This window comes from Bos indicus x Bos taurus, chromosome 1 (genome assembly GCF_003369695.1).
Source record: "Bos indicus x Bos taurus breed Angus x Brahman F1 hybrid chromosome 1, Bos_hybrid_MaternalHap_v2.0, whole genome shotgun sequence".
Classification (NCBI taxonomy): Eukaryota; Metazoa; Chordata; class Mammalia; order Artiodactyla; family Bovidae; genus Bos; species Bos indicus x Bos taurus.
The window spans coordinates 64,119,555-64,144,993 of record NC_040076.1 but is presented as its reverse complement, the minus strand read 5'-3'; the positions used below and the strand labels follow the sequence as shown (position 1 = coordinate 64,144,993).

General features: G+C 45.1%; 1 protein-coding gene across 6 annotated transcripts in view; it reads right to left on the bottom strand.

Annotated features, from left to right (window-relative positions):
• PLA1A (phospholipase A1 member A) overlaps window positions 1-25,439 on the bottom strand; it is a 49,241-nt gene that overhangs the window by 18,809 nt on the left and 4,993 nt on the right. Inside the window, exons 2-12 of one of the 6 annotated variants that reach the window (XM_027528232.1) lie at window positions 18,541-18,742; window positions 16,598-16,775; window positions 16,186-16,327; window positions 15,965-16,073; window positions 14,355-14,456; window positions 11,699-11,788; window positions 9,825-9,992; window positions 8,344-8,433; window positions 4,646-4,754; window positions 1,108-1,272; window positions 102-526 (exon numbers count right to left, since the gene is read on the bottom strand). In XM_027528232.1, the coding sequence (XP_027384033.1) occupies window positions 442-526; window positions 1,108-1,272; window positions 4,646-4,754; window positions 8,344-8,433; window positions 9,825-9,992; window positions 11,699-11,788; window positions 14,355-14,456; window positions 15,965-16,007 (852 nt within the window). In that variant the 5' untranslated portion in view covers window positions 16,008-16,073; window positions 16,186-16,327; window positions 16,598-16,775; window positions 18,541-18,742 and the 3' untranslated portion in view covers window positions 102-441. Of the gene's footprint in view, window positions 1-101; window positions 527-1,107; window positions 1,273-4,641; window positions 4,755-8,343; window positions 8,434-9,824; window positions 9,993-11,698; window positions 11,789-14,354; window positions 14,457-15,964; window positions 16,074-16,185; window positions 16,328-16,597; window positions 16,776-18,540; window positions 18,743-25,439 lie in introns of those variants that run through there. The other 5 variants (XM_027528318.1, XM_027527883.1, XM_027527980.1 and 2 more) reach the window with 5 other exon arrangements.

Sequence of the window (25,439 nt, the reverse complement as noted above, 5' to 3'; positions counted from 1 at the left end):
GCTATTTTAATGCAGAGTATTCAGCATCTAATGTTTTCTCCAATCATGTAGATTGTAAATCACAGTTTTGTACATAACAGAATTTAATTCCAATAAAACAATTGAATGATTCAGATATTCCATAGTTTTATTTGAAAAAAAAAGAAAGTATTTCTCCTGTATATGTTTCTACTGAATCCTAGGTACAGTTGTCCAAGCATATGGGGCAATTGCAGTTAAGCATGAATAGGAAGGTTGAAATGGTATCTTTGTAAAACTCTTTCAACTGACAATGGAGATAAGGCTCTGTAAAATGAGCCCCCTCTCTCCCCTCTAAGGTGGCTATTTATGGAGAAAGTAAACAAGACTTCTGCATTCTTTCTTAGTCTTAAATGGTTTAGAATAAGTTGAATGCCCATCATCCCCCACTCCCAATCCAGGGGGCTGTATCCTGCCCATATACTATATACAGGTTATTTTCAGGTCATGAGACACAGTCTCACTTGCTTGTAAGTTCACTGGCTCAGGTAAGCAGACCATCTTTTTGCTGCAAGAGAAGAGAAACAAGAGGGTGTGTGCTCAGGGCAGGTTCCTGGCTGGTCGGGAGAGAAGGTTCAGAATTGTGAGACCTTGTGTTTCACTGGTGTCAGAGCTACAATCATCTATGGGACGATTACTACAGGAGTCCACGCCTGTCCTCCAAGGGCCAGGTGTGGTAAGACATACTCCAAATGCCTGCTAGAGGTGGTGCAAAGGGGATAGGAATTCCAGATTCACACCCATGACTGTGACCAGCAGAGGCTGAAGAAGAGGAAATATGCAATGAGCAATCTTTGTTTCAAAAAAATTTTACAGAGAAACTAAATAGAACAGATACATAAAACATATAGATAAAATGGAGTTTCTTATATTAAAGTGGGAATGGGGAATTAAAGTCCACCCTCTTTGGCTTCTTAGCATCCCAACCCAAGATGGCCCTGCAGGAGGTTCAGGACACCCTGGGTGTCTGTCATCTCCCCATCAAGGAAGCTTACCCTCATGATAAAACTGCACCTCAACAAGTGTCACATCTGAGGTCAGCCTTGGTCCTGGTGGCTGTGTTTGGGGTGGGGTGGATCTGGGGCTTACTTGTCATTGACAGGAAGAGGAGCAGTGCAGAACCTCCCGATGATGGTCGTCTGGTCTTTTTTCCAAACCCGGTGGGAAGCCTGAAGCTTGAGTTTCACCTGGTTTATCTGGCACTGAGGGCTGGGGTGAGCTAGGACTCCTTTCCCAACACGCTGGTGTCTAGGTCTGGAAGGGAAAGGGAAAGTAACTTACTGTCACATGTTTGACCTTGGCTTCCCCTTGGCTCCCATGGGCTCTGTGGGTAGCCTGGTCAGTTAGTTCCTGGGAGGTGGGCACACAGTCCTCTGCATCATCCTTACCAGCATCTCGCCCACAACCCACAGCTTTGAACATGAAGCAAAAAATAGGTGTTGTTTTTGGAAAGTAAACAGGTGGACCCTGCAGCAAAGCAATAGGTCCTGGATTTACACATCAGGGTAAGGGTCCTAGTTAGTGATGATCTAAATTCAGATTAGTGAAGATATTTACTCTCGGGTCCATCTAGCTGGAAGCAGAGGTCTCTTCTAGGATGTTGAGTTCCAAGAATTTTGTGTGAAGACTACTCTCTCTATTCAGACTGAGTATGAATGTGTGAAAGTGTGAAAGTAAAGTCGCTCAGTCATGTCCGACTCTGCGACCCCGTGGACTGTAGCCAACCACGCTCCTCTGTCCATGGGATCTTCCAGCCAAGAGTAATAGGCCTTGAAGCTGATCAGAGCTGGGGTGGAGTCCAGGTGTGGTCTCCTTCCGGCTGCGGCTTTGGTGTCACCCAGCCCTAGGTCTGAGCCTCAGCCCCTGCTCCCTGTGCCCTGCCCTGAGCTGCCCCTCAGGGGCAGGCTCCTCTGGGCTCAGAAAGAGGGACCGTGAGAAAGAGGGAGCTCCCGAGGGTGCTGCTCTGCCCTCAGAATGCCATCGGGTGTTGTCTAAGCCGAGCATGGTTTCCCTTTCCTTTCTGGCCTCTGTGTGCTGAGGAAATGTCTTCTGTGTGTACTTTCTAACCCAGGGTTAGTCATATAGTTTGTTTTCTCCTTTTGAGGAAGATCCCATAAAACTTTGTATAAAAGCTATTCCATTTTTTTTTCTTTTGATTTCAAAAGTGTTTATTTCAGAGGAAAAATAACAAAACTGTTCACTTTAAGAGGCTGCTTGGATGGAAAGCTTGGAAACTAGAAGGACTATAAAGGACACTGTGAGTGGTGGCCTGGGGACTTGACCTGGGTCCATTTTCTAATTGGAAGGAAATCTTGGGGTTTCACAAATTTATAAAAAGTAGGGGAAAGACCACACATAAACCCCCTTCCCTTCTTTTCAATTTCTGTTCTGCAAGAAGAAACAAAACCCAAGGAACTGAAGTAATCATATTCTTCAAAACAGTAATGCAAGTCTCTTTGGGGAGAAGAAGAAGAAATCTTGGGATATCCATTCCAATTACTCAGGAAGCTTCTCAAAGTGTAGGAGGTGAGGCCATGCCTGGAGATTCTACTGTGACTGGCCTGGGGCGGGGCTTGCTATCAGCAGTCTTTAAAGCTCTCCAGGTAAGTCTAACAATCAGCCAGAGTCATTATCATGATTTCCTGCAAGTATTGGCTCATCTACCCAACAGAGAGGTGGGTTGGAGAGGTGGTAGAAACATACTTGTAGAAGTTAACATGATCTTGAACTGATCTAATGAAAATTACTCAGCTATCATCTGCAAGGCTTCCGTGGGCACCCCAGGGCTATGTGGGGTCCTGACTGCCCTCTGTCTTGTGCTGTGTGGCCTGGGAGAGTTGGAACCCTGCCTGGTGGCAGAGTGTTTGGTAGCCCAGACGTGCACTCCTCCAAGAGGAAACTCATCTTCCCTGACAGCACAGTTAATGTGCATCCCTGAAGCCCGAGAAGTGTTTCCAAACCCAGATCTGATCCTGTCACTCTCCTGTTTAAAATTTCCAGCAGCTCTCCAAACTGCTCTCAGGATAAAACCCCAAGTCCCTCTCCTGTCCTCCAGGGGTGGCACGGTCTGGCCCTGACTAACACCCCCCTCCCCAGCCTTTTGTCCCCATGCCTGATACCACTGCTCCCAGGGTCACATCTCACGAACCCATGGTCTTGGGGGAAGGATCCTGCAAACCCTTCAGAACTCTACTCAAACATTATTTCTCCACACTTAGCCAGGCTCTATCTTCTTTGTTCTCATAGCCCCTGTCACGGCTGACAATTGTGCATTTGCATGTATGGGCACTGATCACACCCCTGTTTGCACTGCACCCCTCCTGCTGGAAGCTACCTTCCTCAGGCTCCCAGGCATGAGTGGGAGGCTGCTTCAGGCAGTGAATCTGAGCTCCTGCCAATCACTTACCCTTCCCACCCCCGATCCCTACTCGGTTCTCCCAACACCACCTGGCTTTGTCCCTGTAGCCCTGGAGTGGGAGTGACTCCTATTGCTGAGCTCTGCATTGCTTCCCCATCCTCTGTTGGATCTTCAGTTCTCCCAACATATTTGTAATTAGCTCCCTGTGTTAAATTCCTTCTGTTGGACTGCCTGGCTTGGGCTCTAGTTTCCAGACTGAACCCTGACTGAGGCAGAGATGTATATGGTTAGTCTGCCTCCTGCCGCTTGTGAGTAACTAATCAATGGCTTTTTAAAGAAAAAAGCACCATGGCTGAGGTGCTGTCCCCTACTCTTGCCTGGAAAATCCCATGGACGGAGGAGCCTGGTTAGGCTGCAGCCCATGGGGTCGCTAAGGGTCAGGCATGACTGAGCGACTTCACTTTCACTTTTCACTTTCATCCATTGGAGAAGGAAATTGCAACCCACTTCAGTGTTCTTACCTGGAGAATCCCAGGGACAGAGGAGCCTAGTGGGCTGCCGTCTATGGGGTCTTACAGAGTTGGACATGACTGAAGCGACTTAGTAGCAGCAGCAGCAGCCAGGATTGCAGCTCCCTACAGTTGAGGCTCTCCACCCTCTCGCCTCAAGCCTGGTCCCACCAGCTGCTTGGCTCAAGTGTGACTCCACAAAAGGAAGGAAATCAGCCCCAGTTCCAGGGACTGGCACCACTGGGCATCAACCCCGCTGGCCCTCACCTGGCACTCCCTGGCTAAGTTACCCTCTGCTTGGGAGTCTGCTCTAGTAACTCACTCTGATAGCCCCCCTCCTCACTCCCCCATCCCTCCGCCCAGGAGTAGGGGCTTCCCAGGTTCTCACCAGCCCTGCCTGGGCCAGTGGCCAAGGTCCTCCTACTTGCTGGCATCTCTGATGCCCCTGCCTGAATTCCTGACACAATGTCCTGTCAGGGGCCTAGTCCCCACATTCTCACCCCTCTGTTGGGATGTCCCCTTACTGCTGCCTGCCTGCTATTGTCTGAATACACTCTGCTTGGGCCCAATACTCATCCTGAACCTGGAACAGTTGCCTGGCATGTGTCTGTGGGTCCATCTGTGGTACGTGCCACCCTCACCCCCACCCCTGGCCCAGTTGGCTCCACCCACCCATCAGTGACCACACAGAGCATGTCCTGGGATGTCTGTGCATGTATGTAAATAGGAGAGAAACCAGCCACGCGGGACACTTACGTACATGGTGATCTTGACCGAGGAGGTGACACTGCTGCTAAGGAAAGTGACCGTGATGCAGGTGTCCTTGTTTCTTGGCTCCTGCAAGTGAAACTCCACGAGGCTGTGATGCACTGGGAAACCAAAGCAGAGCAGACAACAGGGCCAGATGTCGGTGGGTGCAATGCATAAAAAATCCCAGAGAGCAGCACAGCAGTTAGAAATCTCACTCTAACACTTAGCAGCTGTGTGACTGGGCACAGTCAATCACAGGTTCTCTGCTTCCTCAAGCCTAAATTGTGTTCAGCAGCTCAGCTGTGTTCTACTCTTTGAGACCCCATGGACTGTAGCACACCAGGCTTCCCTGTCCTTCAATCTCCTGGAGTTTGCTCAAATTCTTGTCCTTTGAGTCGGTGATGCTATCTTAACTATATCATCCTCTGTTGCCAAGTGTAAATTGGGATAACAAAATTACATACCTCATAGTTCTGAATGAGAATTAAATGAGTTAATACATATAAAGTCCTTAGACAGTGTCAGTGCCTAGGAATCATTCAATATGTGATAGTTTTTATTATTACTTGTACTCCTAGAATGTGCTTCTCCTCTCTGTTTGGCAACATTATCCTGATGGTGTGATTCTGAAAACCAGTGTCTATCTTATACTAAATAATTAACTCATAAAATATAGCAACGCCCCTCCCCGCTAGCACGCGCACAGTGTCAGGAAATACACCATGTGTGCAGGAGACAACTGTGGCCCTCTGTGTGGTGGCTGGGGTCCTGTGTGGCATCTCCTCCCTCCTGGGCAGCACTGAAACTGGGGCTCTCAAAGCTGGTATTGTCTGCACAGACTGGGTGAGCAGCCTGGTTCATGGTGATACCCCTGGTCTGCGGTCCCTCTGTCAAGAGAGGTTAAGAAGGATTGCAGCTTCCCCAACACCCTAGCCCTTCCTCAATAGGGTAAGCCCATCTGGCGGCACCTGGCTCTGACTTTGGTCTCTGAGCATTTTCACAGACTCCTTTGGTGGTTGGGACATAGCCAGAGAGGTAGTCCTTCACCTCTCTCCTACCTGTACTTTTTCATTTGTTTTGTTTTATGGGTGAATATTGGGAGGAGGGACTAAGTGGATTTAGGGAGACAGCCCAAGTTGAAGTAATGATGTGATCCATATAGGCTCATGGGGTTAGCAACTGGACTCCTGCCAAGAACCCACAAGAAGACAGGAGAGCACTGCACTCTGCCCCTCCACAGAGGAGAACATCAGCTGCCACGCCCCCCCCCTCTCTCTTTCTTGGTTGTTTACTGTGGATGCAGTGTGTTATGTTGACGGGCAAGGGCTGAACAGGAGTGGATAATCACAATGTGGAAAAAAAAAAAAGTCTACCTTACATAGCTCTAGGAATCTAATTCTCTGTGCTGAGTTGGATATATCACTTTACCAGCAGATAATCAGTGATCCAGACAGTTTCCTAAGGTTCTGCTTATCTCTTCTCTGATTACTCTGGAAGCCCTAGGAGGGCCAGGTCTGCTAACATTGGTGGATGGGAACTGGTAGTGAAATTCCTACCTGCTCTGGGCGTGACAAGGGCAACAGCACACAAGCCCTGGATGGTTTGCCAGGAGAACTGGATCCAAGCTGAGGCCCTGCCGCTCACCAGTTGTGTTGTCTTGCCTAAGTCACCAAACCTCTCTGTGCCTCACTTCCTTCATGTGCAATCAGTAACCCCCAACATCACCTCACAGTACACTGTGAGGAACGGGGTGATGGAGAGAAAACACTTTGGGTGAAACATTGCTCTACAAGAGGAAAATAGTATTTTTGGAAAAATGATTTTTTGGGAGCAGATTCTCTGTCCATGCTGGCACCTGCCTGGCAGAAGCCAAGGGTGACAGCTGTCCTAGTGAGCAGTGCTGAGGCTGAGGCAGGTCAGAGTGCTGGGGAGTGGGAGCTCGGTGCCACAGAGACCTGGGAGTGGATGAGATGGATGGTACCAGGTGGGCGACCCATACCCTCCCACCAGGAGAGGAGAGGCCCAACTCTGATGCTCAGAATGGAAGGCTCAGAGGATGCAGGCCCCTCTGAGGTCTTTGAACAGACATAACCATACTTCTGGGGCAATGGGGAGGGGATCTCACAACAAATATGAAACAGAAAAAGTCTGGTTCAGTGAATTCCCCTCAGCAGGGATCTAAAAATGCCTTCAACCTTCAGGTGTGCCTCAGGCTCCCTGGCTGTCTAGACAGGGAGGCGGCACCACAAAGCTGCCCTGGAGCTGGAAGTAGAAATGGGAAGTCGGGTCCCTGCAGCCCTGCCTCTGACCCAGACAAAGCATCCTGCCTCAGGCTGACCTCTGAGCAGCGGCAAGGACCCAAGAGTAACTGAGAAAGACGACTGGAAAGAGCAGGTTCTCGGAAGAGGGGTCAGAGATATGAGTGGTGGAGGCAAGCGATGATGGCGTGGAAAGGGTAAAGATTTTGAAGTCAGAAGACCGGAGTTGAATCCTGACTTCTTCACCCTCCCATGGAGCCTTGGGCATACAACTGTTCGGGGCTGGGTTGTCAGAGGAGAGGATGGATGTGAAAAGCCCACAGCTGACCCACTTTATTGTTAAGAAGTAGCCATGAATTCTCTCGAATGAAGTTACAAACACTCTCATCTCAGCTTCCAAATTCTCCCATTGTCAGAGGGAAGGGAATTATTCTTACTGAATCCAGTCACTGTGCAGTGTTTGCCTGTGTACTATGTATTTTATTTTATCCTCACAATTAATTCTTTGAAATAAGGACTGTTTTCCACATAAGTATGTAGAAGTTCAGAAAGATTAAGGAACTTGCTGCTCCTGACCACACAGCAGGTAAACAGAGAATTCGAGAACAATTCAGGTTTGGGTGACCACAGAGCCTGAACTTCAGGCTCTACCAGGAAGGTATGGCCACAAAGATCCCTCCAACAATCAGCCAGACACCAGTGATCAAAAAATCATTTAGAATTAGGGTGGTCATATAATTTCCCACCCAAACCAGCATACTTCTATTCTGAACACACAATAAAGCAGACAGGACTCCAGGATAAAAAAAAAATTAGGAAGTATAGCCAACCTAGATAAGATGCAAATACTATAGGAAGGAGGATGGTTCGGCCTTTAATTTATGTTATAGATTCTAAGACACCCTTTTCTCTCACGTTAGTCATCATTCACGATCACTGGCATCTTAGCTTCAGTGAAATGCAGTGGTTAGGAGCCACAGTAAACAGTTGAAATATATATGTGAAGGTTCAGTATTCCTCATGAACCCTGACGTAGGAGGGCTGCTAGAGTGGAGACACGCTGGGTGGGCAATGAGGAGGGGGAAATGTGTGCAGGAAGAAGAAACCCAAAAGGTTCTCCCAAATACCACCCTAGAGGGAGAGCCCACACTGGAGGGCAGGATTCCATGGTGGGGTAGGAGGAATGAAGGTCAGTATACTGACCGAAAGATAAGATGCCCCCAGGTTCTTATCCATGGAGCAATGATTTGGGCTGGCTCTGATGAGTCTGGGTTCTATCTAAGCCCAGGAGATGCTGCCCTCCACCTCTCACTTTCCATGATCTTTTTGCCCCTGTTCTTCACCTCCCACTTTGGCTACCACACTGGGCTGGACATAGCCCAGGATGGAGCCCTGGACTCAGCAGGTCAGCAAACTGGCAGAGGTGAGCAGGGCGTTCCTCCCTACTCACCACAATACGGAGCCATGGAAGTGGTCAGCAGGTAGACCTTCACCTCCTTGGGAAGTGGCTCTATCTTGACACCACCTTGTTCCACCAGCCCTGGAGATAAAGAAGCAAAGACAGCAGGGCCCTGAGGAGGCCATTTCAGGGTTCGGTGGCACCCAGCCTTTCAGTGATTAATTCATGCACCCGTTCATTCTACAAACAACTGTAGTGAGTCCTGGAATACAGCAACTCCATCCAGACAGGGATAAACACACAAGTAGACAGCAAATACATTCTTTAGATTATCTGGCCCACTCCCAAGGGGTATGTATATGAAATTATGAAATGATGTCTCCAACTTGCAAGACAATCTATATGACAGTTCTTTTAGTGGTATTTGTATCCTGTGCATTGGAGCACAGGATGTGTTTGAGCTTAAGAAAATGGTTGATAAGTTGGAGAAGGGCTTTCCAAGCAGAAAGTATAGTCTGGGCAAAGGGATATTGGGTGAGGAAACATGAAAAATATTCTTGGAAGTATGAGTAGTTAGCATCCCTGAGGTGTTTAGGAAAAAGGGAAAATCTCGTGGGAGATGAGGCTGAGCAGAGAGTGTAAAGTGGTTGTTAACCATCTGGTCCATCACATGCGTGGGAAACAGTGACATATGCCTGATGAGCAGGAAGTAATGTTGTTTTGCTTTATTATGGGAAACCACACCTACTTTAACATTTTGTCAAGCTGATATTCATTTCATTCATATAAGCAATGGCAGGCTGCTGCAGTTCTGAGTGGCAGCTGGAGGGTGGGAAGTGGGAGAGTGAAGGAGGGGGAGGAACCACACATTACCCAGGAGTTTTTCCTGGAACCCTTCAGGCTGGATAACCCCAGGATATTCACAACAATGATCTGCACAGGGTGAGCTGAGGCTGGATCCCTCAGCCTTCCCCAGCCATTCTCTCCAGACTAGCCTGGATCCTCCAGGAATGTGTCCAGGTCAATCAGCAATTAGGAATCCCTCCAGCTGGCACGTGGCCTCACACCTCTAAGGCAGGCAATGTGTGCCAGTCTTAGGGATTTCCCCATAGCACTTGGATTTCAAGCCTATCAGGAACTGGAGAACGGCTGGCCTAGCACGGAAGACCATGGTGCACAAAGACTGTGGTGTGCATCAGGTGCAAGAGTGGGTGCAGGGGGTCTGGACCACACTGATGCTTCTGGAGAGCATCCTGAGGTGGACTTGCGGGTCAGGGTCTCGGTGTGTGTGAAGGGTGTGCACAGAGTGCATACGGCATCAGGAAGCACTACAGAGGGCGGGGGGTGGGACACAGCAAGCTAAAGGCCACCTTCAAGGCGAGAACACCTTCTAGCTGAATTTTGAACATTACTTAAATTTTCTTTACCCCTCTTGAAAAGACTTTTTGACCATGGGAGATCAGGACTTGAAGAGGTGTCAAGGCTTGGACTCTCCCCAAGTTGTCAGAGGGAGTCAAAAGAGGAGCATTTACCGATTCTTGGACAGGAAAGAAGAAAAGGGTTGAAACAATCCAGACACTGTCCAGCAAGGAAGTCCTTGTAGTTTGTACAAGGGAAGGCCACCAGTGGACAGGAGTTCTCCAGGGCGCTGATGTAGAGGTGTACAGCCCTCATATGATCACAGATCAGATAACTGTAGCCTGAACAAGGCCAAAAGACACAACCAAGGTTTCAGTTCAAGACACATGGAAACTCCCTCCATGCTACTTACTGTAACTCTATTGAACGTTATAGTCCAACAGGCTATAAATACATGGGATATCCCCCAGAGCCACATTTTTGAAATATTGATGAACATGGTTTTTAATTTTTTTCAAATTGATTCTTTTTTTTTCCTTTTAACTAAGCTTAATTTACCAATAAAATTGCTTACTTAGAGACCCATTCTTCCATGATCATGCAGATTCTCTTTTGGAAAATGGGAGCATATGAACAGTTGGCGATCCTGACCCTACTTCTCAAAATGGATATTGGTCTGCACATTTTTGCCTTCTTCAGCATCACCCACACAACCAATTTTATTCAACCTCATTAAACCCAATCCAATAAAGAGACAATCGAGGGAGTCAGCAGCAGCTCGTGGTCCATCTATGAAAGCCAACCCAATGACTGACACACTGAATCTGCCAAATGTCCCAACACAACAAACACTTGGTTTCTTGTTATTGTTGTTGTTGACTATTTTAAAATTTGTGATAATTCACACTGAATGAATTTGCTGGGGCTAGGAGGTCCATAGTGAGCCATAACTCCAGCATTTAAGGTCTTCATACTCTGCCTTCACCTTGGGACCCCCTCACTGGGACCAGAACCAAGCCTGAGCTGTGTGCGGATTTTCCCTTCCCCCATAGTTGGGACACTGTCCGTGGCCAACCCCCTTCTAGCTACAACAGGGAGCTGGAAGACACAAACTAAACCCTTCTCAAATTGTGTTATGAAGAAAAAAATTGAAAGTGACCAACTAAAATGCAAAGAAATTTTCAAAAGCCATTAAAATCAAACCATCCAATCTGATCAGAATTGCTGAAAAAATTATGAATTATTAAAAGAAACATGATTTGGAAAATCAGTGAATTTGATAAGTTGGATTAGTGGTTACTCAACACGATTGTCAAAAGAATCTTTAAAATGATAAAATTTTGGTAAAGCAGGAAAAGGTTAAAAACATAGTATTCAGAAATCAAAACTCCTGTATGAAATGTTGATAGGTTAGCTACATTCATGAGAAGAATATAAGAAGACTAAACAACCCTTAATGCTTAGCTTTTGATAAATTTAAAATTGTTTAAAATTATGCTAAGAACATAAGCAATACATCCAAAAAGAACATTCCAGAAGAGAAAACTTAGAAGAGAAGATATGTATATTCATTGAATGTATTCAAGAAGATTATCTTGAAAGCAATTTTGGAGAACTTAAATTTAGTTAGTTTGGGGAAATGGTTGTGCAGTGAATTGAACCTTCAGCTAGCTAGCTTTGGGTGCATCAGCCTGGTTCTGACACAACACGGCACTGCAAAGGATGTAGCTGGTGTGGACTCTGCCACAAAGTGGGGCCCAGGAAGAAGAGAGGTTATTGGTTGAGGGATGGTGGATGATGGTAGGGCCTAAGACATAGGGAGGGAACCTAAATATGGAGCAGTCTTTTAATTTCAGGCAGTCTTCCCCTAGAATTCCTTGTCTCCATAGACATCCATTCAATAAGTGCTGAGTAAGCTTGATGGGACATAGCAAAGGACACTGTCAGGAAGACTCCTGTGGCTCACACTGGCTGACTCAACACAAAACCTGTTGATAAAGTCCAGTCTCTGGAGCAGCCAAACACTGAGTATTTCTGGCTTTCTGACCTGCATAAATGGAAGTGGGACAGCCAGGCTGGTCTTGGCCCCCATTGATGAAGTAGTCCACGTGTCCAACAGGAATCCGAATGCCCAAATCTGCAAGAAGGCAGAACCTTGTTACCCTCTTCCTTCAGGGGCCATTTTCCAGGTCCCCATAGCAGGGTTTACTGGCCACAGAGTCTGAAGTCTGACCTTGGGCACCCACCCCTTCTCTGTGCTGAATGGGGGCCCACTTATTCCTAAATGCTAGAAGATGACAGAACTAACTAGCCCTTAGATGGTTTTCTAAGAGGTTTTGTCATGCTGAAAGGAAGCTAAGAATAAATTCATAAGAAGATACTCATATTTGCCTAATAAAATCAAGAAAAATATCCCTTAAGTTTTTATGAATCAGTAAATGTTATAATAAGCTTGGTAAATTTCCTTGTTGAATAGTTTCTATTTTAAGTAACAGTTCAGATATATATGTGTGAGACCACATTTCCAGTCTCTTACATGCTTTTGTGCTTCTATGACTTAGAAGAAATATAATCTGACTACAAAGAGATGAGTTTGTGACATAGTAGCCTTTATCCCATCAGTGTGGCGATATCTGACCCCTCAAAATCAGTCCAATTCAGCTGCCAAAAACCATGACTTTCTCTGTCATATTATTTGTCACAATTGCAAGCAGTGGAGTGTGTGTTACTGTTTTAACGTCATCTATCCAGGGTTTAAGTGATGACCTAGAATGCCTCCTTACCCATCATGTCAGGTCAGTTGTACCTCCATAATATATTTTGAATCCTTCTGCTTCTCTCCATCTCTACTCCCACCACCTTTGCCTCAGCCACTATCGCCCCCTCATCCAGGCCACCACTGCAAACACCTTCCAAAGGGCCTTCCTTTACTGCCCACCTCCAGTCCACGCTCTGCCCAGCAGAGTCATCTTTTAAAGGAATCCAAATCGCTGCCCTATTCTCATTGATCAGAGAATAAGATGTAAACTCCCTGCCATGTCCAGTCTGGTCCTGCTCCATTTTCTCATCACATGACTCACTGCATGCTAACTACATGGTTCTCCTTCCCGCCCTCACCCACCATAAGGCTTTCATTTTGGCTGTCCTCCCCATCTATAATGGTCTTCTCCCAGCTCTTTCCAGTGCTGGCTCATTCTCATCCATGAAATCTCACCTCAAACATCACCTCCTTGGACGGATTTTCCTCAATAATCTTATCTGAAGTAGACCCCACACCCCCTGCCAAGTCACATACGCTTCTCCCATATCCCTCATTATCATAATCACGAGGTAGAATTATCTTGTCTATTGACTTGTATGTAAGCTCCACTAAGGCAGGGCCTTTACCTGTCTTCTCCCTACTCTACGGTACCTAGCCTATGTTAGTACCAAATACTTATTTATTGAACAAATCAGTGAACAAATGCTTTCCCTATTAGCCTGAAAGTTCCATGTGGTGCCCTGTGCATTGCAGTATTCTTAGTGCCTGCTACATAGATCAATCAAGACTAACTGAATAAATGGAAGTTATTTTTTTATCAAAAAAAGAAAAACTTTTTCTTTTATCATATCAGGTAGTGGCTACAACTTTGAAGGGGACTGAGAGGCCTAGGAGAAGTAAATAGGGACCAATGGGTCACCTATTTAGCAAATTTAGGAACATAAAGGGCTAACATTGCTAATTAACATGGTTAATTAACTTAATAACTAAGCAGAGGGCTATGGACTTTGTTTTCTTATCTGTGGAATGGAGGTGGAAGAGAGGGTTGAGTTATATGACTACATGAACTTCTTCTAGAATCATGAATCTGTGAGTTTGGGATGCTAAAAAGGCTTCTAGCCAAATGAGACATGGTTGTTTCTCAGTTGAATTGCAAACTCTCGTGGTCAGAGACAGATGTAATTTTTTCTTGTACCCAACACCCTGAGCACAGGGCCTGGCACTAGACTCTGTGGGCATTTGACATTGAGTAGAAATGAGGAGAAGGCAATGGCACCCCACTCCAGTATTCTTGCCTGGAAAATCCCATGGACGGAGGAGCCTGGTGGGCTGCAGTCCATGGGGTTTCGAAGAGTCAGACACGACTGAAGCGACTTAGCAGCAGCAGCAGCAGAAATGAGGAGGAGTGCCTGCTGGTTATGATAGATTCAGAATTGGGGGTTCTTGCCTGTGTCTGTCATTATTGGAGGCGGCAATTCTCACTCTTCACTGGACTGAGGGCTGGCCTCATCTCCTGGGAAGGATAGAAGTTCTGACAGGCTTGAGCATCTGCCCCAGGAGTGGAATGCCCCAGTGTCCCCGGGGCAAGGCATGTTCACCCTGAAAAAGCAGCCTGAGTTTCCCGTGTGCCTGCCAGGCAGAAGTGCCCTCCAAACACTACCTCAGATGCGGCTTAGTGTTGAATCAGAGTGAGACTCATGACTAAACAGTTTTGGTCCACAAATGAGAATCCTTCTGTCTCATGCTGGCTAAAAATAAAATCATTTCATCTCAGTCCCAGAGCAAGATAGGGCTGGAAGAGACTTTTGAGATCATGCTGATAAACTCCTCACTGCAATAGAAACTCAGAGGGGAAGAAGTCTCCTCCTAGGGCCACTCCGATAAATGTCCGCCTCTTAGCCTCTGCCCTGTGCTCATTCGCCCCCCCGCCCCCCAAGCTCACTGTCTGTATCTGTGTGGATGGCTTCCACGAAGAGGGCATCCCCAGGGTCCAGACGCTCCTCCAGGCTGGCTCTGGTGTACTCTGGTCCAGCGGGGTCCAGGCCTGCAAGGACAGACATGTGAGGGGCCCTGTCATCTCAGCCACAAGAACTCTTATGGATCCACTGCACACCTACATGGGCAACCCTTATTGTTCAGATCAGAATCCCCCAACAAGGACCCAAAGGTGAGAGAACTAGCTCAGGACTACCTTTCCCAGGGAACCCTAACCTGTTGAGTAGAGAGAACTCTAACTTCTTCATGACCCAGTTCCTCTGGCTCTGAAATGAACTTGCTAACACCGACCATTTGGCAAGGGTTAATGTCAGTAATATTTATCCTCATGTAGTAATAACAATGGCTGTAATGTTTTGAGTAGCTACTATGTGCCAGGCCTTGTGCTGGGCAACTTCACACATTCTAGTCCTTACAACAACGTGTGTGCATGCATGCTAAGTTGCTTCTGTTGTGTCTAACTTATTGTGATCCCATGGACTGTAGCCCACCAGGCTCCTCTGTCCATGGGATTCTCTAGGCAAAAATACTGGAGTGAGTTGCCATGCCCTCCTCCAAAGGTATCTTCCTGATACAGGAATCAAACCCACATCTCTTATATCTCCTGCACTGGCAGGAGGGTTCTTTACCTCTAATGCTACCTGGGAAGCCCCTTTACAATGATAGAGTGAAGTAAATATTACTCTCTCCCAGCCTTACCTTGGATCCCTCCCTATTCCACCCAAAAAAGCAGACTGTGAGACAAGTATGTAAAGTGCAAGTAGCTTATTTGGGAGAAAATCACCGAAAGCATGGACTTCCCAGCTGGTGCTAGTGGTAAAGAACTCGCCTGTAAATGCAGGAGACATAAGAATCACAGGTTCAATCCCTGGATAGGGAAGGTCTCCTGGAGAAGGGAATGGCAACCCACTCCAGTATTCTTGCTGGGATAATCCCATTGACAGAGGAGTCTGGCGGGCTACAGTCCACGGGGTCACAAAGAGTCAGACATGACTGACTTAGCATGCACACACAGAAAGGATCATGAGGGAGTGGAAAAAAGTCAGAGAATGAAAGACAATTTAAATGAATAGACTATCAATTTGAGTCTCATCCCACTGGGGTCTCCCTGCAGGACTCTGCAAAACACAACTCAGAATTGTCCCACTGAAGTGCCAGGAAGCCAGAGTATTTACCATACAGCTCTGGCTCCTTACTGATTGAGGGTAGTTCCTGAAGCATAAAATTCCCAGCACTGTGCAACTATTTAGAAACACTGTGTAAAGGTGATTTCCACAGTGGCCAAGGAGATAGGAGCTGTTACAACCCATTTTAGAGTTGTAGAAACTGAGGCTCAGAAAGAAATAGGTGGCCTCTGACACTGACACTAGAGATCATGCAATAACAACACAATACCATCTTATCCAAAATGGCCACAATAGGTAAATTTTAGTGGTAATCAATGACTTGATCATAAGAACAAAGGCCCAACACACTTCCCTCTGCCTGCCTTAGCAAACGATCTTCCAGGCATGTTCTCTCTCTCTAAACCGGAGAATGGTCAGGGAAGAATGTTACCTGTGATCTGTCCCAGCTGTCCATTGTAGAAATGTCCTACCATGCCCCCTACATGGGCCCCCAGGCTGATGCCGATGATGTGGATTGAGGACTCTGACACACCCAGCGCCTAGAACAGGCATTTACAGTGAGTTACATTTGGGCCACCCCAGCCCCTGACCTTACAAGGGTAACATTTTTCTCCGAGGGATCAGAAGCAGAGGGTCTTGGGCACGACATACCAGCCACACATGCTCTGGGGAGAAAGTGCAGAATCTCACCGTGTTAATCACTTGCCCTCTCCCTGGGCTCCCCACCTGGACAACCCATTCACTTTCCTTTTGGTGCCCAAGGTGTGTGAGACATGACCACAGCCATTTCCTCCTGAAAGCATAGAAGGGCCAGCTATCAGCACCCGCTATGTAACATGCAGTGGCCCATCTTACAGAGGAGCAGCAAGAGGCTCAGAGAGGTTCAAAGCCCCTCTGAGGTCAGCACAGTAAGTGGTAAAGGTGAGATCTGAACCAAAGACCCACAGACTACCGGTGGCTCTGCTTCCTCTCTAAAGCTCCTCCTCATGTGTTCTTTCTTTCTTTCTGAGCTCTCGCTCCCCCATAAGCAGCCAGAACTCACCCTAAGCTCGTCTACACCTACCAGGAGTTTACGGAGGAAACGAGAGATCTCGAGTCCCAGCTTAATCACATTTTCCACGGCTGAGAAATAGGCAGCTGTGGAGCCATACACCCAGTCCACAGCAATCACGTTAGCATCTGCTGCCCGCAGAAGGGCATCGATGAATCTATCAATCCAGGAAGGCTTTGTTCCTAAAGCCCTAGATGTGGGGCCAAGAAAGGATAGGAAAATTATCTTCCAAGTCAGTATCCATCGTCATGGAAATTACAATGACGTTTCTATAAACAGAACAAATCCAGAGGAAAAAAGTCGTGTGTGTGTGTGGGGGGGGGGGGGGTGGAGGGGAGTATGAGCACTAAATCCTGCAGCACTTTGAGCATAAGGAGGACATAATCCTGAAGTCAGCAGGGCTCCTGCTTGCACATGTGGAGCCTGTGGGTAAACTGTAAAGAGGTACCTTTGTTCCAGGTGGATGTAGCCTTGGGCCAGGGCTCAGAGCTCAGGTCAGAGTTCAGCCCCACTGGCCCTCAGTCAGGTACCCTTGTGCAATGCATAAATCACATGGACCACATGTGCTGACCCTGCTTGTGTTACTCATGGGAAAGAAAAGACAGCTTTGTGTATTACAGTTCAAGATTTGCAATCTTAATTCTCACTCTATAATAGAGACACCTTCCTTGGGGATGTTTCCATTTACTTGCTCATGCATTCACTCTTCATGCAACAAATGGACCAGGCAATGTGTTAGGTGCTTTCTGAGAAATAAAGAAAAATGAGATATATTCTTTATTATTCTAGAACTTAGAGTATAATAGGACTTTTCTAGGAAAAGAAGAAGAGGAAAATTTTCAGAAAGCTTTCCTAAGAGATTAGGAATGGGAAAGAAGTCTTCTCCATGGCACAGAGCTTGCTCATGTGGACAGAGGAGCCCAGCCCGGGTGTACACCAGGGAATATGGCCTGGGGGCATCTGGAACAGACAGCACAGCAAGGCTTCAGAGCTCTCCAGTCCATCAGCTATCTCCAGGTCGCAGGTGTCTCTGTTTGTACCTTGGATTGTGGCTGAATGCAGGATTTGCCAGAGGAGACACTTTGGCCCAAGAGTGGGAAGGAATGCCTAAGGGAGGATGTGGCTGGGACCCTGGGATCAGGGGTTTGAGAGGCAGGGAGAACCCAGCCAGAGATGAGGAAGCAATTATCCTTTGTGCAGTGCCTCACTGTCCACCTCTTCATTGGGTCTCCCCCCAGTTTCAGTAGTTCTAGCTACTGTTTCACCGTATTCTCTCCCTTTCTCTTCCCAGCAACTTTTTACTGTTTTTGGCATTGTCAGTGAATTTTGGAGAGAAGATGCTGGAAGGAAGGATGGTGATTGATTTGGGAGTCAGAGACTATATATTACAACAAAAGTTGGACTGTGGATCATCAAAGAAATTGAAGAAGTGTGTAGTATCTGAGAAACACTAATCTCTGGGAATGATGGAAGTTTCTTGGGTTGTGAAACCCAGGTAGAAGTGAAGAAGAGGAAATAAAACCCTGGATAAAAACACCATGATGTTACCCCTGAGCAATTGCACAAAGCCTGTGACCTCACTGGCTGAAATGAATCATGCAACCCACACTTGAGGGAGGAAAGGATCACTGAGACCATTTTTACAACCTCCCTTTTATTCAGGCATGGAAATCGAGGCTTCATGTGCTACTTATCCTGGGTCATTCTTATTTACTGTTTGAGAGTATATAGATGAGACTTAGCAGAGGAATAACATATGTGACCAATAAGAAAGAGCAACACATTGTGTGTTCGTGTTGCTATGAGACCTCTTCAACGCTAGCAGAAGGTGAGCAAGGGGACCTGTGACAGGCAGTGAATCCATTTCTCCTCTTGCTCCCCACTAACTTCCTGTGGCATGAGGGTCATTTTCTAGTTCCTAGCAGAGGTGATCCTACTGGTTGGTTGGCTCCCACCTGAATCCATGGATAACTAGCTTGGTTCCTAGAGTGGCATTGAAACCAGAGTTTTGGATGTCACTACTTTCTTCCACTAGCTGCCCACAGCTGGGATCCAAAGGAGTGAAGAGGAGAAACTGGACTTTGAGATTGGTGCCTCGGAGGAGATTGGCATTCTGGAAGTCAGTGCAATTCGTCTGTGGGGTAGGAGGTGCATCCCCTAGAAGAAAAAACAAATAAAACCCAAGAAACTTCAAAGGTGAGGTCATCTGTTCTTAAAAAGAAGAAAAGTGCTTTTGAAAGGAAGAAAGAAAGAAACAGGGGCTTTCAGGGATTGATCATCAATCAGCAAGTGTAACGACTTATTTACTAAAGGCATCACTTCTATAACCAAAATCTGTGACTATTTTTCACAGATGTTTTCTTATCTTGTGTAAAGATAAGATACCAGAGAAGAATAAAATATTCCTCAGCTAGAGAAGATTAAAGGCCATGGTGAAATGGATATTGTCATGGGCTAAATTGAGTCCCCTTCCCCCCATAAATTCATGTGTTGAACTAACTAATCCTTAAAACTTCAGAATGTTACTGTATTTGGAGACAGAGTCCCTACAGAGGTAATTACATTGAATGAAGCCATTGCGTGTGTGCTCAGTCATGTCCAACTCTTTTGCAACCCCATGGACTATAGCTCGCCAGGCTCCTCTGACCATGGAATTTTCCAGGCAAGAATACTGGAGTGAGCTGCCATTTCCTTCTCCAGGGGATCTTCCTGACCCAGGGTTGGAACTGGCGTCTCCTGCCAGGCAGATTCTTTACCACTGAGCCACTTGGGAAGGCCATGAAACCAATAGGGTGGGCCCTTATCTGATATGACTGATGTCCTTAGGTGAAGAGGCAATTTGGTCACAAAGAAGAAAGATGACCTGAAGACATATGGACTAGACAGCCATCTCCAAGCCAAACAGAGAGGCCTGGAATGGATCCTTCGCTCAGAACCCTCAGGAGGAACAAACCCCACCACCACCTTAATCTCAGACTTGCAGCCTCCAGAAGTGTGAGAGGATAAACTTCTGTTGTTTAAGCCACCTGTCTCCGGCACTTTCTTACAACAGTCCTGGATAAATAATACAGTTTTCTGAAAAGAACCCTGGGCTATAAAATAAGCAGTTGCCCTGGGGACTAGGCTTACTCTGGTCTGTTCATCCCATCCCAGAGTGATCACTTCTCACTAATCACCTTTTGTCCTTAGGAGCAGTCCGGAGCCACTCCAGAGCCTGCAGTGCCCAGCACGTGGCTGCCCAGATGATAGAGAAGGCCTTTAATGCCCTCTATTGTATTGTATTATATTGGACAGTGCCTTCCAACAGATACCTTTAAATAGGATATTTTATAGTCAAGGTCACTGAAGGGCCTTCTACAGTACTGAACTGAAATGGCAGCATACTGTAACGCCTGCATCCCAGGGAGCTGAAAATCTGACCTATCTTTAAGACCCAACAGTCCGCTCTCATGCCTGTGATAAAGAGGGGGGCCTCTAACGCCCAGCTGTCTTACAGAAAGAGACTGGCAGGAGCCGCAGTGCATATACCGAGTGCCCACAGGGCCCCAATCCTGGTGCTGTTAGCAGTGACCTCACATTCCTACCACAGGACAAAGCCATTTGCAACATCAGAAGGCAGGTCTAGGTTGCAAACTGATTTGCACAGCCCTCTTCACAAGGAAGACAGCTCTCTCAGGTTTCTGGAATAGTTCTCTGCCTTCAGAGGTAACTGGGGAGCATGTACGGAAGGCCTGTGGATCTGCAGTGCACTGCGCATTGGTACTGTGAGCAGAATGTGGGCGCCCCACCCTTATAGCATGCCACCAGTAGTTTCCTCACCTCTGCATCTCAGCCCCAGGCCTGGTCCCCGAGTCCCCTTGCATCTCCCTTCTCACCAGCCAGATCTCGGACACCCCTGCAGTGAAGCCCACTCTGACAGTACAGGCCCCCAGGCTCCTCTGCCTGTGGCAACTTGTGCTCCTATGACCCAAGATAGACTTGTCATGACTTGACCACCTCATCTGCCTCCCCTACTTTTGGAAGAAAAGATGAAAAGCCTCCTCTTGAACAGGAGACCTGAACCACATACATGACTGCATTGCTCTATTGGTCATGTAGTAAACATAGTTTGTCACAGAGCAAGGCCCAACAAGCATCACAGAATCAACATATTCCAGACAATGTTATCTAAATAAGTGGCAATAAAAATTAGAAATCAATAACAAAATTATTTAAAGATACATTTGGAAATTTTAAGTTTAATTCCCTTTTAAGTAATGAATGAGTTGAATAATCACAATAGAAATTAGAGAATATTAAAAGCTAAAGACGATAAAACCAATACAATTTCAAAACGAGTTAAAGTAGCTAAAACAGTACTAGACTGATAGCTATTAATGTAACCTTAAATGCAAATATGAGAGGGAAATGGGGAAAGATACAGATCATGTAAGTTAATCTTGTAAGTCAGAAAATTGAGAAAGAATACTACAGCAATTCCAAATAAAATGTAGGGAAATAAATGCAAAGGAAGTAATTAAAATTAAAGAAAACAATGAATAAGAATGTCATCAAGAGCAATCCAGCCCATGCAGTTGCTCAGGTCCACCTTCCTGGAGAGATGTGACACTTTGCTCTCTCCTACCCCCAGAAAAATGGTAAGTAAATCCTCAGAACAAAATATTCAGAATTAAATCATTCTCACTACCTACACTGGTGCCACTTTGGTTTAAACCACCATCATTTCTCAAAATTATGTGGCCTGCAATGCTTTTCCTGCCTTCATCCTCTTCAGCCTATTTGCAGCACAGTTGCCTGGAAAATCCCATGGACGGAGGAGCCTGGTAGGCTGCAGTCCATGGGGTCGCTAAGAGTCAGACATGACTGAGCGTCTTCACTTTCACTTTTCACTTTCATGCATTGGAGAGGGAAATGGCAACCCACTCCAGTGTTCTTGCCTGGAGAATCCCAGGGATGGGGGAGCCTGGTGGGCTGCCGTCTCTGGGGTCGCACAGAGTCAGACACGACTGAAGCCAACTTAGCAGCAGCAGCAGCAGCAGCAGCTAGAAAAGTAAACTAAATCATGTCACATCTCTGAGTAAAAGCCACCAAGGCATTTCATTCAGAATAAAATCCAAAGTCCTAACAGTGGAAGAAAGCCCTAAATATCTAGACCATCCTCCTGAGGAGCCTTCTCCTGCCCCACTATTGCTTCCTCTTCCAGCCACTGTCCTCCTAGATCTTCCTCACTCTACACAGGTTCCTGTTGGAGGTTCTATGCGCTGGGCATTCTTTCTGCATGGCATGTCTTTCTCCAGACATCCACGTGGCTAATTCCCACTTCTGCTTTAAGTCTTTGCTTGTCAAATGTCATTTCCTTTCCTCTAACCCCCATTTAAATTGCCATCAGCTATGTGCCTGAAACAAATGGCTCAGCTGGTAGAGAATCTGTCTACATACAGGAGACACAGGAGACGCAGGTTTGAGCCCTGAATCAGAAAGATCCCTTGGAGGAGGAAATTGCAACCCACTCCAGTATTCTTGCCTGAAAAATCCCACGTACAGAGGAGCTTGGTGGGCTGCAGTCCATGGGGTCACAAAGAGTCAGACACAACTGAGCAGAACACACAGACTAAGTGCCTCACCTCCATTCTCTGAATCTTCTTTATCCTGATTTATTTTTATAGCAATCATCACTCAATCAAGTTTTTATTTACCAGTTTATTATTAAATGTATTGCTTATTAATTTTCCCACATTAGAAGATATGTTCAAAGAAGGAAGAGATTTTATCTATTTTGCTCACTCTACTGCCTAGAATAGTACTTGCCACATGGAATAAATACCAAAAAGTAGTTCTTTGAACAGGATAATAAACTAGATGTTCTTAAAAAAATAAGATGTACTTTTGATGCTGCTGCTGCTGCTAAGTCACTTCAGTCGTGTCCGACTCTGTGCGACCCTATAGACGGCAGCCCACCAGGCTCCTCTGTCCCTGGGATTCTCCAGGCAAGAATATTGGAGTGGGTTGCCAGTTCCTTCTCCAAAGTATGCACGCATGCTAAGTCGCTTCAGTCATGTCCGACTCTGTGTGACCCCATAGATGGCAGCCCACCAGGCTCCTCCATCCACAGGACTCTCTATAAGACATAGTAAAAAGAGGGAAGTCACAAATAAATAATATAGAGAATTAAAAGGGGATGTAAACACAGCAAATTTTTTTAAACCACAAAGGAGCATATTTACACCCATCCAACAGTTTAAAAATACAGATGTTTTCCTAAATTGATAATTTCCTAGAAAAATAGCTTACTAAAACTTAGTCAAGAAAGAAAAAAAACAGAAAACCAAATCTAAAGCTGTAGCATAAAGGAACTGAAACTGTAGTTTTAAATCTATTCATCAAAAAACTATATTAGGACAGATTTCACATAGAAATTCCACCAACAGGTCAATTCCTATCTTACTATTTCAGAGAATAGAATAGGAGAGAAAGAATCCAAACTCATTCTATGAAAATAGCCAAAATGTCAAAACTGGACAAATAAAGAAGGAGAAAGGAAAACTAAAGGCCAGTTTCACTATTGTACATAGACATAAAAACCCTAGATAAAATATCAAATCCTTCAAGGGTAACAAGAACTAAAAATACATTATGGCCAAGCAGGGTTTAGTCTAAGAAATGAAAAGATGGCTTAACATTAGAAAATATACTAATGTAATTCACATGTGAACACATTAAAGAAAAAAAAAAACATATGCTCAACTCAATAGATGTAGGGGGAAAAATGATAAAATTTAGTATCCAATACTCCTTAACATAAGAAAGGAAGGCTATCTACCAAAAGCCTATAGCAATGATTATACTCACTGGTGAAATGTTAGAAGCATTCCATTTGGAACTGGGAACATGAGAATGTATGCTATCAGTGCTTCTATTAAATATTGGACTGGAAGTTCTAGTCCTAGCTAGTAAAACAAGATAATAAAATAGGATAAAAGTTATGATGTTTGAAAAAGGGGAGAAAAATTGCCAATATTTGCAGATGATAGAATGAAACTATTCAGGGACTTCCCTGGTGGTCCAGTGGCTAAGACTCTACACTCCCAGTGCAGGGGGCTGGGTTCAATCCCTGGTGTGGGAACTGTATCCCATATGTCACAATTAAGAGTTCACATGCCACAGCTGAGACTCAGCACAGTGAAATAAATAAATAAAAATAATTTTTTTTTTTAAAGAATTAAACTGTCCATCATTCAAGACTATGGAGCATGGCCCAATGAATCATGCTCAGATACCCTCTCCCTGCATGCACCAAAGTGTAGTCACAGATGAATACCCAAAAGAGACAGAGAGAAAGGGACATAGACAATCTCAAATGTAAAAATAATATCTCCACGAACAAGAACAGAATTGCAAAATGGTTCTGGGTTTCAGGTCTGGGAGAAGGCAATGTTTGTAAGCATTCAGGTTTGTGAGGTTTGAGGGGTCCAAAGTGCTCTGGCAGGTATAGAGAAGACCCATCTGTGGCCAGCAATGGAGAGAAGGCCTCCCCAGCCCGGGAAAGGAAACTAAAAACAACACACACAGAAACTTTTTACTGGGGCAATAGCTTTATTGAGGAAGATAGATGGAAAGACAAAGCCTTACTAACAGAAGCTGAAACAACCCCGCCCCTGCCCCAAAGGAGAGAGGGCGAAGATGGGAGCTCAGGAAGGAAGACACAGAGACAAAGAGAGACTGAAAATTAAAATGAAACTAATCTATTGTGTTAGAAGTCAAGGTAATAGTTACTTTTGGAGCAGTTGTGATAAAGATGGGATACAGGGAATGGGTTTTAAGAAACGGGTGATGTTTTCTTTCTTGATCTGGATGATCATTCTAAAAACTCATTAATATGTGTTTTAATAATCTGTATTTTTTGTATATATGTTGTATTTCAATAACAAATTTATTTTTTAAAAAGCTTGCAAACAAATATATAAAGACATCAAACATTTACAAAGATTGTCAATGAGTGAATCATTGATTCAATCCAGGTGAAATAAAGTTTAAAAAATTGTTGACAAAGGTTTAAAATGAGTAAGCTGAGATTATATACAAGGATAAACATAAAAACAGAGCATAGGAAATTATTAAATAAAATAGGCATAAGTGATAAGATATACAGTAAAAAAAAAGCTAATTAGAAATTGGAAATGAAAAGGTCATTGAAATAAAAATATAATCAGTACACTATTGTCTAGTACAGAAGAAGTCAAAGAAGCTTTTTAATATGAAAGTGCAGTTAAAAAGTACAGGCAACACATGGAGAGGCTCCAACATTTATCTAGTGGCTGTTCTCTAAGGCAAGAGGATGGGAAAAAAAAGCTGTGCTGCAAATAATTTTTTATAACTAAAAAAATATATGATTTCTCTAATCAAAAGTTATACTCAGGGCAATGAGCAAGATTTTTTTAAAAAAATGCATCTATACTAGACAGGTGATAGTAAAACTGCAGAACATTAGGTATAACAGATATTCTTAAACATTCCCAGACAAATGCATTGGAAAACTTAACAGCAATGAAAAATATAATTTCCTGAAACTGAATCAGAAAGAAATAAAAATCCTAATAAACCTATTAGAACCAAAAAAAAAAAAAATTGAATTGGTAATCAAGAGTCTTCTCTCACCATAAAATGTGCTAGATCCAGATGGTTTTATTTGAAAAGTCCACAAAACCTATAAATCATAAATAACCTTTATCTTATATTGGGTTGGCCAAAAGTTCATGTGGATTTTTCTGGAGGCTAGAATAAAAAAACCCAAAGAACTTTTGGCCAACCCAATATAAAACTGTTTCATAGAACAAACTTATTTCCTGCAGTTATA